Here is a 16,124-nt window from a genome sequence, read left to right on the forward strand (position 1 = left end):
GGCCCTAAACTAGTGATCCTCCTATTTCTTTCTTTTCTTTCCAGTGCTGGGGATTGAACCCAGGGCCTCAGTGCATGCTGTGCAAGTGGCCTACCACTGAGCTACATCCTCATCCCTTGTACTAATGATCCTCCTGTCTCAGCCTCTCCAGTAGTTGGGATTACAAGTGTGCACCACTGAGCTGGGCTGCATGTGAATTTTTTAGGATTTCCTATATATAATATCATATTATCTGTGAATAGAGGTAGAGACAGTTTTATTTCCTTCTTTCCACTAGCTAGATATAGTGTTGCACACCTGTAATCCCAGTGGCTCAGGAGGCTGAGGCCGGAATATCGGGAGTTAGAAGTCAGTCTTACCAAATAGTGAGGCACTAAGCAACCCAGTGAGACTCTATCTCTAAATAAAATACAAAAAAATAGGGCTGGGGATGTGGCTCAGTGGTCAAGTACCCCTGAATTCAATCCCCACTACAAAAAAAAAAAATGTATTTTCTGGTATAGTTTTCTTATCTAGTTGTCCTGACTCAAATCTCCTGTTCAGCATTGAATAGAAGTGATGAGAGCAGACATCCTCATCTTGTTCCTGATCTTAGAGGAAATATTATTTTTTACCATTGCATCTGATATTGACTGTTTTTCAGAGGCATATATATATATATATATATATATATATATTAAAAATATATATTTTTAATCAGGCTGAGGAAGTTCCCTTGTATTTCTGCATGTTGAGAGCTCTGTCATGAAGGTCGTGGAATATTATCAAATATTTTTCCTGTGACTGAGTTCATCACACATTTTCCCCTTTCAGAATGGTTTTAAGAAAAGCCTCCTGCCAGTGGGCTCATCTCAACCTAGGTCTCAAACACCAGTAGGGGAGATGTGTGTATCCCCCTCCCCCATTTTGCTAGTCTGGAATAAATTATTATTAAAATATTGTTTTTTCCAAACAAGGGGTATTTACACATGATAAAAAAGAATCAGTAAAAATTCAATGTGACAGGCAAGTTTCCTTCAGTCTGGTTTTGCCTCTTGGGCAGCCACATAGGCTCATTTCCTTCAGTGTTGTCTATGGCTGCTTTCCTGGGACAAGGGCAGAGGTGAGTAGTTGCTATGGAGACCTTATGGCCCACAAATCCCAAAATATTTTCTATTTGGAATCTTTACAGAAAAAAGTTTGCTGATTCCTTTTTTGGTCTTTTTACTATTTCAGATGATGCTGCCATGATACTTTAGTGTATATGTGTGTGTGTGTGTGTATATATATATATATATATATATATATATATATATATATATATATATATCAGTTGCACTTGTGAATTTCTGTAGGATGAATGCCTATAAGCCGAAATGTTAGCTTGTCTTGTGTCAGCACTTGTCATTTTGATAGGTATTACCAAAGAGAGAAGTTGAACCAAGTTTTACTCTCTCAGTGCACAGCCACCACGGTAATAATAATGTGATACTTGCCAATCTGTTAAGTGAAACACGGTACTCATTGTAGTTTTAATTCATTTCTCTGATTATGAATAAGCTTTAGCATCTCTTCTTAATTCTAAAAAATCTTTTATTTTTCATTTTAATTCCTCCTGAGTGTCCAGTGTACTCAGGACCCGGGACTGGGCCGCTCCCACCAAGTGGGATGCTGGGTGGGGCCCCGGAGGGAGGCGGGTGGCCGGGACCCCTAGGACCCTCCTCTTTCCCTTCCTGGCCACGAAGCCCCGCCCCGAGTCCGCCCCGGGCGGGTCGGGGCGGAGCACGTGGGCCTGTGGGCGGTGCCGAGCTGCCCGATTTATTCCGGTCCCAGAGGAGCCGGAGGGAAAACTCGCGGGTCCCGAGCGTCCAGCACGTCGCCCGCGCCCCCGCACTATGCAGGACCCCCGCGTGCTGGCCGCGCTGTGCGGCACGCTGCTCTGCGCCTCCGGCCTTTTCGCCGCTTCGGGTGAGTGGCCCGCGCCGCCCTCTCGCGCTCGCCCCTCCTCTCCGCGTCTCTCGGAAGTTCTCCGCGGCGCCCTCCCTCCGCCTCCCTGTTGACAAACTTGGGCAAAGCGCGGGGGACCCGCTCCGGGAGGCTTCTCCGACTGCGCCCTGGCCGGAGAGGTGGGGAGCGCTCGCCCTCGCTACTCTCCGTGCTGGAACTTTTGGCCAGTGGTTGAGGCTGGCGCGCTGGGTGGGGACGCGGGACACCGGGTGACAGCCCTGCGCCCTCAGGGATGCGGCATACACATAACAAAGGAATCCGCTGCGTCGGGCCTCTCTTTTCCCGTCTGTAAAATGAGGACCTTTAACTGTGGCTGACTCTCGAATCCTTCCACCGCTTTTGAAACGAAGCGTTTTCTTCGACCAACTTTCCCCGGCAACTTCCACCTGGCTGGACAGTTCTTTGGATTTTTGCGCCCCTGCTTGTCCGGGTCTGGTCAGATAAGGGAAGGGCTGGGGAGTCGGTGCGGTCGCCTGGGCTCCAGGTGGATCCGGCAGGGGGCCAAGAGACTGGGGAGGAACTTTGAAAGGGCTGCCTCCTGGTGGGGAGTCTCCCGACTCCCTCCCTCCGGTGGCCTTGGCCGGGTGCTGTATCTTCCGTGGTCCTCCTCCTCCGCTTAGAGGCCCCCAGTGGACAGCTGGGCCTCCGGCACGCGGTTCCTGGGGATGCCTCATCTCCTTCGCAGTGGGACCGCTGTGAAAGTGGTGCCCACTGAGGGTGAGGGTGAGGGTAAGGGCTCTTCAGATAGCTCCTCCATCATTTTCTCATAGAAATGAGACTACAGCCCTGCCATCCTATAATGGGTGGGACCCCCGCCTTCCCGAAGCTGAACTGGTTCTTCCCAGCCACCCGGCAAGATGAGTGGGTTCCACCTCCCCTCTGTGCCCCCAATTAAGTGTTCCCCAAGCAGATGACCGTGTGGAAATTTACCAAAGAGCTGCATCCTGAAATCCCAAATGGCTTTGTAGAGGGTGATCTGTCCCCCCACCCCACCCGCATGAGGAGGGGACTCACCTCCTCTACTTTGTGCGGGTTACTCTGCCCCAGACAGTCTAATGCTTGGCCTGGTAGAGGACACCCTCCCTCCCCCATCCCTACACCACTGTTTAACCCCTCCCCCCAGTAGTATAGGGGGAAGGTGCCCTAGGGAAGGAGGAAAGAAGTCCCTGTTGGGTTGGGGGAACCCAGGTCTTGGCCATTCCCAGCTTCTGGAGCCTCTGTGTGAGGCTTGCCTGTGGCCTGCCAGGTCAGAGGAGGGGATTAACCTGCTATTTAAAGCCAATGACTAATAGCTCTTTGGGAGCCGCCTTAAGCTCCCCAGGCCCCTGTGAGGTGGAGCTCTGAGGGTTGTGTTCATTAATGGTGTTGCCTGAGGAGCTGGGCAAGCCTGAGCTCCCTGGGGCTTTGAGATGTCAGAAAGACCCTTTATTCTGGGGTGGGTGACTATGGGGGGGGGGTTCTCCTGTTTTAGCCAAATAGCAGGTTTGGGTGTGCGGTCTTGAGAAGGCCCTCTGGGATTCTACCGTCCTTAGAGGACCCTGGTTAGGGCCAGCTAACCCTGGAGGAGGGCTGCAGTTCACTGGTTGACATCAGAGCCAAGAGACTGAGGATGTGCTGGAGTAAGGAGGGCTTCCAAGGGAGTGGGCCAAGAACCCTGCTTTCAATGGGCTCCTTTCTGGGTGTGGGAATAGGAGCAGGATTTGAGCACCACCCTACATACAGTCCTACAGACCACAAACCCAGGTGCCTATCTCAAGATAGCCGCTGCCGCTTTCTCTTTCTCTTCCTTCTCCTCCTCTTCCTCCCCCTTTCCCCCTTCTCCTGTGTTCTTCATCTGAGCTGATAATGCACATCTGTCACCCCATCCAAAAGCCGTAATGGCCTCTTCAGCCTTCCTCCTACCTCTAAAAACTCTTGCTCCACAGTGTCTCTCAAATCCATCCTTGCCCCTCACTCTTTTGATTTGACTTCCTCCTTCACCATTCATCCAGAGGGATCTGTCTGCAGCCACCAAACCCTCCCCATCTCAGGTGAGCCTGTCAGTGTCTCTGAAGGTGGGATTTTCAGCCTTCTTCCAAGGATTAAAACTGGTTTCCCCCATCCAACCTCACACTTGAGAGAGTGTGTGTTCCTGTTGGACAATGCTGTGGAGACTGAAGGAAAGTTAGAAGCTACTAATTGCAAAATCTAAACTTGCAATCTTTTTTTTTTCTTTCTTTTTTTGGTGGTACTGGTTCTGGAACTCAGGGCCTACCACATGCTAGGCAATTTTATATACTACTGAACTACTTCCCTTGCCCTTTTTATTTGCTTTTGAGAGAGGGTCTCCGTTAAGTTGCTATGGCTGGCCTTGAACTTTCTGTCCTCCTGCCTTAATCTACTGAGTAGCTGGGATTATTGGCATGTGCCACTGTGTCCTCCTACACTTGTCATTCTTAAGATCTTTCCTGGTCTGGCCCAGACTACCCTTTCAGATACATCTTACTATTCTCTAACACAGCATGCCCTCAGTGCTTCTGCTTTTCTAGAATGTTCTTCTGTCCTTTCCCAGCTTGAGACCTTCTCATTCTGTCTTTTAGACGCAGCTCAAATGTCCCCTCATTTGTAAAACTTACATCTCCCTGGAAGAAATCAGACTCTGGTGGCCCCTGTGCACTTTTCTGCTAGTGTGTGGCACTTGTTTATCATCTGTTGACTGGCCTTCCTCTTCCCCACTGGCTTCTCAAGGACTGGGCTGCATCTGGCTTTCCTGTTTCAGGGGCCTCACATGTTCATGGTAGTTGACCCTCCAAACATTAATGGAATGATTAAGTAGGGACTGCCATTGTAGGTGACTTCTGTGACTCCAGCCTGTGCCTGAATGGTGGGACCTGCTTGACGGGCCAGGAAAACGACCTCTTCTACTGCCTCTGCCCTGAGGGCTTCACAGGCCTCATTTGCAACGAGACCGAGAAAGGTATCTGCCTGCGAGGGCCTGCTTTTCCACCCCAGCCCATAGCTCTTCCCTAAGTAGGCAGGGGTCTCCAGTGCCTCTCCTGATGACTCCTAGCATTGCCCTGGGAACTTCCAGGTCATAAGGAAAGCTGGATGCTTACCTTATTTGGAACCTCCTTGGTTCCAAGCTAACTGAGGCTCCGTCAGGCAGATGGGGAGAAAAGAGAAGGAGGTGGTAGTAGGCTGAATTTGGGCAGAGTGTCCTTTTGGGCTTGGACTATTTGCTGCTTCCTGTATGCCCTCCCCTCCCCACTGATCACCTGCCCATCTTATCTATTCCAGGTCCTTGTTCCCCAAACCCATGTTACCACAACGCTGAGTGCCAGGTGATTGGCGATGCGCACCGAGGGGATGTCTTCACCCAGTACATTTGCGTGTGCCCGCAGGGCTACGTGGGCGTCCACTGTGAGACCAGTGAGTTCTCTGAGTGCCTGCTTCTGAGGCAGACCCTGTCCTGTGCCACAGGCTATAAACTGGCCTGATTTCCTGAGGCAAGGATGCCTTCGGGGAGACTGAGGGGAGGGAGAGCATCTCAGTTAGGCCAAGGCGAAAAAGGGACCTGCTTTCCTCCCCAGGCTTCTTTCTGTTCTCTTAGACTGCCAGCCAGGCCTGACCTGGGGTTGTGGTGACCCCCGAGGTCATGGGAGTGCTGTTTCCCGAGTCACCACAAACCAGACACACAGTGTTAGAATTAAATCTTGGGATTTTTCTGCCATTAAGGGAAAACAAACACATTCTTAATCTTTAGGGACCCAGGAGCTTAGTAAATCACGCTTGGTCCAAGTTTGATCTAAGGCTTCCTCATGGAGGGGAGGAGGGGAGGCTGGGTCATTCTCTCATGGTGTGATGGCCAGAGGCCTGGCGTGTGCAGAGGGGCTGACCCAGTTTGACCTACTCTGTTATCCACATGGCCACAGAATGGCCTGGGTGGGTGCCCAGCTGGCATTGCTGGCAACAGTTTTCCATGCCTACTGGGAGTCCCTCCCTCCTTGGGCCCCAGTCACACCAGGACCCTTTCTTGCCCTCTGTGGGGTGGATGGGTCCACTTTTGAGCTTAGGGTTGGGTAGAGTGGGGGTCCCACGTTCTAGCAGGTCATTTGCTAAACATCTTGAGCTGGGGGCAGAACAGTGACTGGTCCTCCTTCAAGTAGATGTTGGGGTGGGCTCTGAGGCTTGCTGACCTCCAGAAGAAATGGGGCTGGGTCCCTGACGAAAAGCAGGCAAAGTGCCAGGATGCCCTTCACTTCAGAGGAGGCGGTGCTGAGGGCCTGTGCCTTGGGCTGTGCACTGAGGCCAGACGTATTTGAGGTTCTGGGTGGAAGGATGTGTGTGTGTGGGTAGGGGAGGTCGCCAAGGAAGATGAGCCCTGGGTGGGGCCAGGTGGGCCACTAATTACCGTCCTGGGAGCGGAGGTAACCACGGGTGTGCCTGAGTGGGAATTACCCACCTAGCCTTCTTTCAGCTTCTCAGCCAGGGGCTGGATATGGCAGCACCTGGTGTAGAAGGCAGGAGGTGACCACACAGGCAGGGGACCCCCCAGAGGGACTTTGCAGCTCCTCCTTGTTTGTTGGGTGGTCTCTTTCCTCAGGGCCCACATAGAGATCCCCACATTTGGGTCCCTTGGTGTGGACACTGTGGGGTGTGAGGATCGCCCTGGAGGCCCACCTGTATAGCCACTAAGATCCACTGTATAGCTTGGATCTTAGGCATCTGGCCCCACTTGGCACTTCACTTTCCTTGTGAGTGTGATAGTACCAAGCTCAGCATGAGCATGAGCCTGGGGTGTTGGATTAAGAGGTATCAGACTGGGTGTGGTGGTGTGTGGCTGTAATCCCATGACTCAGGAGGCTGAGGCAGGAGGATCATAAGTTCAAGGCCAGCCTCAGTAATTTAGCAAGGTCCTGTCTCAAAGAATGAAAAGGGTTGGGGGTATAGCTCAGTGGTAGAGCACCTCTGGGTTCAATCCCTAGCGTGGGTGGGGGGACAGAGTAGATTTGTCCTGGGTCCTTTGCTTGGCAGCTGGAAGCACTGTACATCTCTGGGGTTGAGAGTCCCAGACTGGTGGGGAGATGGGGGTGTGTGTGAGTGTAGGGTTGGTAGCTGTCTTGGGTCCCTGGTACCATGTTGCTGGGGTAACAATGTAGGTGATGGGGCCATAGGCAGGGATGTGTTCACAGATGGCTGAGGACTCACAGGCGGAAGGTGTAAACGCTAAAGGGAAAAGAGGGTGGCATTTTGCCCCACCCACAAAGCTCCTGCCAGTGGGATTCTAGAAAACTCTGGGCAGATTTGCTCATTGCTTTGTGTGTGGTGTGTGTATTGTTCACTACTGTCCGAGGTACCCCTTCTCCTAAAGCCACCCTGTTGGGGAAGCCAGGGGCTGGGCGGGACATGCTGAAAAAGAGGAGGTCACACTGTATTTTCTCCCACCAGTCCTCGTGGCACTTCAGAAGAGTTGCTGCTCAGATTCCCTGTAAGAACAAGGCCCACCGCAACCTGGAGGGAGACTGCAGCTGCCGGTCATGGCGGTCCCAGCCTGGCCCCTCTCTTCCTCGCTGCGCCTCCCAGGCACCTTTCCTCTGTACCTGTTCCTGGCACTCTGCCCTCATTGTCCCTTTGTGGTCTCTGCTCTGAGTGAGGGTCTGAGGTTGGCTCTGGCTCTGGCTCTGCAGCAGAGGTCACACTGTCTTATTTCTTGTCCTTTGGTCCCAGCTGGGCCCTGGGACCTGCTGGGGTGGCCCCCCTCACTGTCCTGTCCCTTCCTGCAGGCTGTGCCAAGCCTCTGGGCATGGAGGAGGGTGCCATCGCCGACTTCCAGGTCTCCGCCTCTTCTGTGCACTTGGGCTTCATGGGTTTGCAGCGCTGGGCTCCGGAGCTGGCCCGCCTGCACCGCACGGGCATCGTCAACGCCTGGACAGCCAGCAACTATGACAGGAAGCCCTGGATCCAGGTATGGAGAAGATGCTGACCTGGGCAGGGTGAAGAGAGAAGGTGAGATGGAGGGTTTGCATCTGGGGAGCTCATTCCTGGGGTCCAGGCAACAAGGTGACAGGTTTCCATTGGTGAACTATCTGTAATGTAGGGAAACCTTGGGGCCTGGGTAGATGGTTGGGATAAGTAGGGAGCAGGTCCTGGTTATGGAGGGGTTGTTTGCTCTACATGAGGCCTCTGGGGGCCTCCTGTGCTTTCCCCAGCCCTGGCCTAGAGGGCCCGAGGAGCAAACCCCCCACTAGAGCTACTCCTCAGCTGCCCGTTCTGTGTTCTGCTTGGGTTGTCCTCCACTGGGTGGGTGATAAAGAGCTGGGCCAGCCCGAATCCCAGGTAGAAAGACCTGGGAGATGAGGGTACTATCCTTCTTTCCCTGGGTGCAGGTGAACCTGCTTCGGAAGATGCGGGTGACAGGTGTGGTGACACAGGGTGCCAGCCGGGCAGGTTATGCCGAGTACGTAAAGACCTTCAAGGTGGCCTACAGCCTTGATGGACTCAAATTCCAGTTCATCCAGGATGAACAGCGGTCTGGAGACAAGGTGGGCCTGCTGGGGTTAAGGTCAGCACCTGGTAGGTTTCTAGCCCAGGCCGAGGGCCCCAGAGAGACAAGAGTACCTTGGGTGATTAGCCATGAGGTGAGCCTTGGTTTTTAGAAACTGGTAAAGTCAGAGCGGGGCGCGATGGCGCACGCCTGTAATCTCAGCAGCTTGGGAGGCTGAGGCAGGAGGATTGTGAGTTCAAAGCTAGCCTCAGCAACTTAGTGAGGCCCTAAGCATCTCAGCGAAACCCTGTCTCTGAATAAAATACAAAACAGGGCTGGGGATATGGCTTAGTGGTTGAATGCCTCTGGGTTCAATCCCTGCTCTCCTAAAAAAAACTGATAAAGACAGATTGTGTCCATGTTGTGTGATTACAAGTAATAGCCCCCCTTTTTAGATGAGAATAGAGAGGCTTAAAGTAGTGCAATGACTTGTTGTGGTAGTGCTGGTTGAGGTGGGTTTCATTCTGAACCTTCAGAGATACCATGTATAGCTGTGCAGGTTGTATACTGACTGCTCAAGGAGGTCATTACTAAGCAGGTACTATTTAAAATACTTATATTGAATGCTTGTATACTTTTGTCTATAGAAAATTGTCATAATAAAGTATCTTGAGAAAGGAGTGTCTTTTCCTAATGTGCACAGAGGCACTCTATCAGTTACAGGTAGCCCTGAATAAAAGATGGAGGTTTATGCTTGGGCCCCATAGTGACCCAGGAAGGAAGGTGTAAGAACAAGAATCTGCTGAGGGCTGTGGGGTGGTCAAAGGAAGCGCTGCTGTCTGAGCCCCTGCCTGCTCTCCCAGCCCCTGCCTGCTCTCCCAGCCCTCTGTCTACCTACCAGGCCTAAAGAGGAGGGTGTGGAAGTCCAGGAAGGGGGGCCACTCACACTGATCCCCTCCCTCCTAGGTGTTTGTGGGAAATGTGGACAATAGTGGCCTGAAGATCAACGTGTTCAGTTCGCCCCTGGAGGCACAGTACGTGAGGCTGTTTCCCGTGTCCTGCCGCCGGGGCTGCACCCTCCGCTTTGAGCTCCTTGGCTGTGAGTTGAATGGTGAGTGCTGGGGACCATGGTGAGTTCTGGAGGTGGCCTTTCCTGTCCCCTCTTTTCTTAAGCTGGGTAGTGGCAACAGCAAGTCCTAGGGACCTGAGCTCACATAGGACATACATGCCAGAGGCATCAGCCTAGGTTTTAACTGTCCGCCAACCTGTGCCTGTGGCATTCCACGTACTGAAGAAAAAAGCGTCCTTTCAGTTTTCAGAGTAGTTTCATTCACTCTGGTTGTTTCCTTCAGCTCCTAGAATATATAGCATTAGTTCTGTTTTGCAGATGTCACCTCCAGAGAATGTCTGCTTTGTTCCTTGATGTATTTCTGGTGCCTGATAAATATTTGATAAGTGAGTGAATGAATGAATGAGGGAAGTGAGACCTAGATAAATGATTTATCAAGAGTACACAGCTGGGAGGTATAAAGCTGGATATAGAGCCCTGGGCTTCTGACCCCACCTGTCCAGTGCTTTTACTCCAACTTCCTATAGTCTGCATTCAAGGGAAACACGGGGGCTACCAGGATGGTAGGGCGTGAATGCTTTCTGCTGCCCTCTCCAGATTCCCAGATGGAAAGATGGGGACCAGAAAGGAATAGATTTCTGATAAGCCAGGAGAAACTCCCCATTGGAGAGGTCTGTGCCTGGCTTGAGCTGATGGGTGCTGTCTCAGCCCAGCTCAGTTCAGCTTTCATGAGGTCTTTGCATCCACAGTGCCACCTTCTGGTCACCAGTGGAACTGTAGAGCTCACTAGGCAGAGCCACAGAGCTGAGAGGTGTCTCTTTGCCTTACCCAGGACCTGCCCTCCTGTGCCCTGCATCCCCTCTCTGTGGCACTTCTTCCTGTTATCTCACTTTAGATATCATCTAGTACTTCTCAGAACTGAGTTCTGTGATTTTCTGGGTTCCTCTTTGTTGTGCTGTACTGGGGGTGGAACCCTGGGCCTTGTGCATGGTAGGCAAGAGAGCTCTACCACTCTCCCAGCCTTTTTAATTTTTTATGTTGGAACACAGGTCTGTAGGTTGCTGAGGCTGGCCTTCAACTTGCAGTCTTCCTGCCTCAGCCTCCCTTGCCATCGAGATTGCAGGTGTGCTGCACTGCACCTGGCTACCACTTGTTTTTTTTTTTTTTTTTAAAGGATAAACTGTAGTGATAAGACCCTCTCCCAGGGTCACAGATTTTTGAGCATCTCATTTAAGTGGGGGTTAGAGACTGCCTTCTGCTAAAAGGAAATTTGAGCAGCTGGTAAAGGATGGAGCCAGGTCTGTGCTCCTCTCTTTGGAGTCCCTCACTCCTTACAGTCTTAACCTGAAGATTTGGTTCTTAAGGCTGCCATAGTAAAGTATCTTGAGAAAGGAGTGTCTTTCCCTAATGTGCGCAGAGGCACTGTATCAGTTATAGGTAGCCCTGAATAAAAGATGAAGTTTACCCTTGGGCCCCATGCTGACCCAGGAAGGAAGGTGTAAGAACGAGGATCTGTGATGCGTGATGCATCAAATCTGGCTTTCCCTTGGGGCTAGGAGAGGCCAGGCCTCACACATAAGGAGGCAAAGTTGCCCTGGGTGCTTCCCCCAAGGTCTGGCCTGGCTTCTCTCCCTGCAGGCATTCTGGTTGGTTGGAGAGAGTATTGGTGTGCATGTGCGTGCATGCGCATGTGTGTGTGTGTGTGTGTGTGTGTGTGTTTTCAGGTGGCGCCAAGCTCTGCATGTTCCCTAGGAATCCACAAGGGGACTAGTGCCCTGCACTTGGATTGGCCTTTGCAGGCAGGTGCCATGTCCCTGGTGAACTGATTAACTATTTAACTCAAGACATTTTCTAAGCTCCCCCTGAATATCTGACTCTAGGAAACAATATGAGACCCTTGACCTCATGGAACTTGCATTCTTATGAAGGAGACAGATTGGAGACAAGGAACAAATAAAGAAAGATCAGATAGCAGAAAGAATTCTGAAGGAAACGGTGGAGGGTGATGGGAGCTGGCAGCACAGTGTCTACTGGGGGGCATGGCCTTTGAGTAGAAGCTTGAGTGATGGAAAGGCAGCCAGTGGGGAAGCATGGAAGGAGCTTTCCAGGCATGAGATTGACAAGTGCAAAGGCCCCGGGGTGCATTGAAGGATAGACGAAGGCCTGTGGGACTGGAGCCTGGCTAGAGAATGAGTGGTGGCTTGGTGGGCAAGGAGCTCCATGGACCAGCAATATCAGTGTTACCTAGGAGCATCCTACACACGCAGACTTCCAGCTCTGCCCTAGACCTGCTGATACAGAATCTTAACAAGATCCCCAGGTGACCTGTGAGAAATAGTACTTTATTTATTTATCGTTTGGTACTGGGCATTGAACCCAGGGGTGCTCAACCACTAAGCTGCATCCCCAACCCTTTTTTTTTTTTTTTTAATTTTTTACTTTTGAGACAGGGTCTCACTAAGTAGCTTAGGGCCTTGCTAAGTTGCTGAGGCTGGCTTTGAACTTGTGATCCTCCTGCCTCAGTGTCCAGAGCTGCTGGGTTTACAGGTGTGTGCCACCACGCCCAGTGAGAAGTACTACTTTAATACCTCATTTTGCAGATGAGGACATTGAGGCCTATAGAAGGGAAGAGACATCTTGGGGTCACCTAGTGAATGATGGCTCTTGCCCTGGTACCCCTCCTGCCTGCATTTTCCCTAGAAGTCTGGGGAGGCCCAGAGGGAGATGAGCATGGCCTTCTAGAAACAGGTGGTCTGTGCATGGTTTCGCCTTGAGCAAAGGATGCAGAATTGGTGTCCTGTGAGAGGCCGTGTGCGTCCCCTAACAAGTGGGTCCATCCACGTGTCTCCTACCTGGGGGGGGGGGGGTGTTCCACTTCCCCCGGAACACCCTCCTACCATCCTTTCCCAACCAATGGGAACTCTCCCATTACAAGAGTGACATGAGTAACCTGAGTCCCCGGGCCCAGGTAAACAGCAGGAGTCCAATTAGCATATGAATGTAACTTAACATAATCATAATTTGAATGGCTGGCTGGCAGTCACTAAATCCAAAGGTGCCTGTATCAATATTTTTGCTGTGGCTCCTAGCAGTGTCCTCCGCAAAACTACCCCAGGCTGTAGCCTTCCCAAGGGTCCTCTGTTCTGGTTACAACAGACTAGCCAGCTGCCAGCCCAGGAGCACAGCACTGACCTCACGAGGTGATGGTACAATTGGCAGGCTCCTCAGGGCATCTGGGAGGCAGATGTCTCAAGTGGCCAGGATGTAGGCATCCAGGGATGGCCAGAGGTGGTGTGTCCCAGATGGCTGTCCATGCCTCCTACCTCCACCTCCCAATTCCTCCAAGGGACAGGCAGTTGTGGGGCAGGGACCCCTCCAGGTGTGAGACACACCCATCATTCTTTGGAGAGTTTTATCTCTTGCCCATCCCCAATTGTTCTGGCCAGGTGCAGGTGCAGATGTGAATGCAAAATATTCCAGCACATTCCTGGGTGTTTGGGGTGGGTCGGGGTGCAGCAAAGGCCACCTTCTTAGGCCAGCCCTCCCAGGCCCATGTGACAGCATCCCCAAAACATTTGAGTGTGCAAAGGCTCTATGGTAGAAATTAGATGAGGTGCTGCTGGAGAAGGTACAGGAACATCCCTGAACACCGGAGATTCTCTGACTTTTCTACTTTCCAACTGCTGGAGGGCGGGACTATTGTCCTGCGCATCATGGAGCTGCCACCATGCAGGCCTTGGTTGGGTCTGGCAGGGGGCATGGTGGATAGGAGTCTGTGAGTGGTGTATGCCTTGGGTACGATGCTTAATGTCTCTTAGCCTTGATTTTCTCATCTGTAGAATGGGGTTGCTAATATCTACTTCCTTCACGTTTTTCTGTGGCTGAAGTAAGTGAAGGACTGAAGGAAGCACTGGGTAAATGGCATGGTGGTGGTTAATGTTTTGGATGATAGTCCCAGAATCAGTAGTGTGGCCAGCAGGCATGCAGAGGAAGGGGGAGTGCCAGAGGAAGGAGGAGGGAGATGTCAGTGAGGTGGTCAGGGCAGGCTTCTTGGAGGAGGTGTCTTTCTAGTCCGGTCTGAAGGTGGAGCTGGGACTGCCAAAGGAGAAGAGCCGTGGCTGCGGGGACGTCTTGGGTGATGTTGGGATGGAGCTGAGACCGGCTGAGATGAGAAGAGAGCTAAGCAGGCAATGACAAGTACAGCAGTTGTCCCTTGAAGGCAGGTGGAACTTTTTTCTGTTGTCAGGATACCAAGGCTGGTGTGGAGGTGCATGAGGCAGGAGTTCAAGACCAGCCTGGGCAACACAGTGAGACCCTGTCTCCAAAAAAACAAAAACAAGGAAATAAAAGAAAGACTGCCAGGGCACATCGGGGTCCATGGTTCCTCCCCTTCATTGCCTGTGCTCATGCCCCGGGGAGCTGCGGAGCCCAGATCCGGGTGACAGCCCCCTGTCTGCTTGCTGGCAGGATGCTCTGAACCTCTGGGCCTGAAGGACAACACCATCCCCGACAAGCAGATCACAGCCTCCAGCAGCTTTAAGACCTGGGGCCTGCGTGCCTTCGGCTGGTACCCCTTCTACGGGCGGCTGGACAGGCAGGGCAAGTTCAACGCCTGGACCGCCCAGACCAACGATGCCTCCGAGTGGCTGCAGGTGGGTCCGGCCCCTCCTGGGCTGCAGGCTGGTCTGGTGGGATCAGGTGGGGCTGCCAAGTCTCCACCCAGCCCAGGCCTGTGCTCCCCAAGAGACTCTCTGCAAAGCCTTGTTTGTCTTTGACTTTTCTTTTTCTTCCTCCCAACACGCCCCACCTTTCTCTTGCTTCTGCTCCCTGGAAGACCCCCTGGTGGAGAGAGGGTGCGTGTGTGTAGGTAGGGTAGAGCCACCTGTGGGCAAACAGCAGGGCAGGATGGAGGAGGGACCCCCACCCCTGTGTCCTGGGACCTTTCCATATGCACACAGGACAGATGTCCTCTGACTTATGTAACTGAGACATATTGAGTGATGGAAAACCAGAGCTTGTGTTAGAAATGGGGAAACTGAGTCCTGGCAGGATGAGGATCTGCTGGGGCTTGTGCTGGGTGGCAGGGAGTTTCCTTTGCAACCTTGATCTTGGGACGTCTGTCCAGGGGCAGTTTCCCCACAGTGGTGAGAGATGGGGGCAGGTGTCTGTCTCTGGATCCAAGGAGCTGGCCAGGAGTCGGGTTCCAGGAGGGGCTGCCGGCCTTGGCAGGGATTGCTGTATTGTCAGCTAAGCCCTAGCTTTATTGAAGTGCAGTGCCCAGCACTATGGGTGGTATTATGTGTGCCCATTTTATAGATGAGGAAGCTGAAGCTTGGCCAAGGAAAGTAGCTTTCCCCAAACAAATCATGCCCCAGTGCACCTGCCTCTTTCCACCTTCCTGGAGATGGTGCAAGCCAAGAAAATGTGCGTGGTTTTCCCTGTAGGTTGACCTAGGTTCCCAGAAAGAGGTGACAGGCATCATCACCCAGGGGGCCCGTGACTTTGGCCACATCCAGTACGTGGCAGCTTACAAGGTGGCCTACAGTAATGATGGTGTGAACTGGACCGAGTACAAGGAACAAGGGGCCGCGGACAGCAAGGTGGGTGTCTGTCCAGGGCCTTCCCCTCACTATTCCCAGGGCACCGTGGGAGGGAGGCTGACTCTGGGGTACTCCTGACACCCCCTCTGCCTCCAGGTCTTCCCTGGAAACTTGGATAACAACTCTCATAAGAAGAATATGTTTGAGACACCTATCTTTGCCCGCTATGTGCGCATCCTGCCTGTGGCCTGGCACAACCGCATCACGCTGCGCCTGGAGCTGCTGGGCTGTGGCGATAGGCCCAGCCGAAGTAGTGAGGGCCGTTGAGGCTGCTGGGCCACCTGCCCCTCCCAGAACCTCCTGCCTCCTGTGGGCCATGCCTCTTTGGACCTCCTTTCTGATTGTAGTAGGGGCTGGGGGTAGGGAGGGCAGTGGGGCTTCACAGGAGATGCCAACAGGCAGTCCCCTCCCTCCCTCCCTGTCCTCACCGCCACCCTCCATCTTCCACTGTCCCTGGCGCCCAGCCCTCCTGCCATCTCGTTTTCTCAGGCACTGTGGAGTTGAGTAGGTCTGGGATGGACAGGGAGGGGCGGGCTCAGGACTGTGGGTTCCCTACACCTCTCCAGAGTCCCCCACTCCAGGCTCTGGGTCCACTCTGCCAGGGTCACCTTGAACACCTTTCTGCATACCACACTCCCATGTCCCCAGAGGAAGCCGTGAGGCACAGCTTGGAAGTAACAGTCTGCTGCCTCAGGCCTGCCACTGCACCCATCCGACAGTACTTCCCCTTTATCCCCCTGGAGACCCCTCTGGACCTTTGTCCCGAAGCCCTAGGAAGACAGAAGTTGTGGGGGGGGGGGCGTTCTGTGGACAGATGGGGGAGCCAGCTGGGCAGGGAGGTAGTCAGTCTGGGTGGGCGTGGGGGCCTCTGTGCTGGCTCTTCACCCGCGAGCACACAGGCAGCTTCCAAAATATATTTGTATTCTCCACTGGAATTCTTGCCATGCTTCATCATTGTCCTGTCGAAATGGAACTTGACTGGCCTTGGCTCCCACCACTGCCCAGC

At 52.9% G+C, this 16,124-nt stretch overlaps 1 protein-coding gene across 2 annotated transcripts; it reads left to right on the forward strand.

Annotated features, from left to right (window-relative positions):
* Positions 1 to 1,796: 1,796 nt before the first annotated feature.
* On the forward strand, positions 1,797 to 16,123 carry Mfge8 (milk fat globule EGF and factor V/VIII domain containing). Of its 2 annotated transcripts, XM_026388129.2 has the most exons (9): positions 1,798 to 1,947; positions 4,817 to 4,942; positions 5,263 to 5,394; positions 7,749 to 7,930; positions 8,352 to 8,507; positions 9,416 to 9,560; positions 13,986 to 14,170; positions 14,963 to 15,118; positions 15,215 to 16,117. In XM_026388129.2, the coding sequence occupies exons 1-9, from the start codon at positions 1,875 to 1,877 to the stop codon at positions 15,383 to 15,385; spliced, it is 1,326 nt and encodes a 441-aa protein (XP_026243914.1). In that variant the 5' UTR covers positions 1,798 to 1,874; the 3' UTR covers positions 15,386 to 16,117. The 2 variants fall into 2 exon arrangements, with proteins under 2 accessions (XP_026243915.1, XP_026243914.1); XM_026388130.2 differs by lacking the exon at positions 4,817 to 4,942 and having other exon boundaries at positions 1,797 to 1,947; positions 15,215 to 16,123.
* Position 16,124: the final 1 nt, after the last annotated feature.

The sequence above is a fragment of the Urocitellus parryii genome, chromosome 6 (genome assembly GCF_045843805.1).
Source record: "Urocitellus parryii isolate mUroPar1 chromosome 6, mUroPar1.hap1, whole genome shotgun sequence".
Classification (NCBI taxonomy): Eukaryota; Metazoa; Chordata; class Mammalia; order Rodentia; family Sciuridae; genus Urocitellus; species Urocitellus parryii.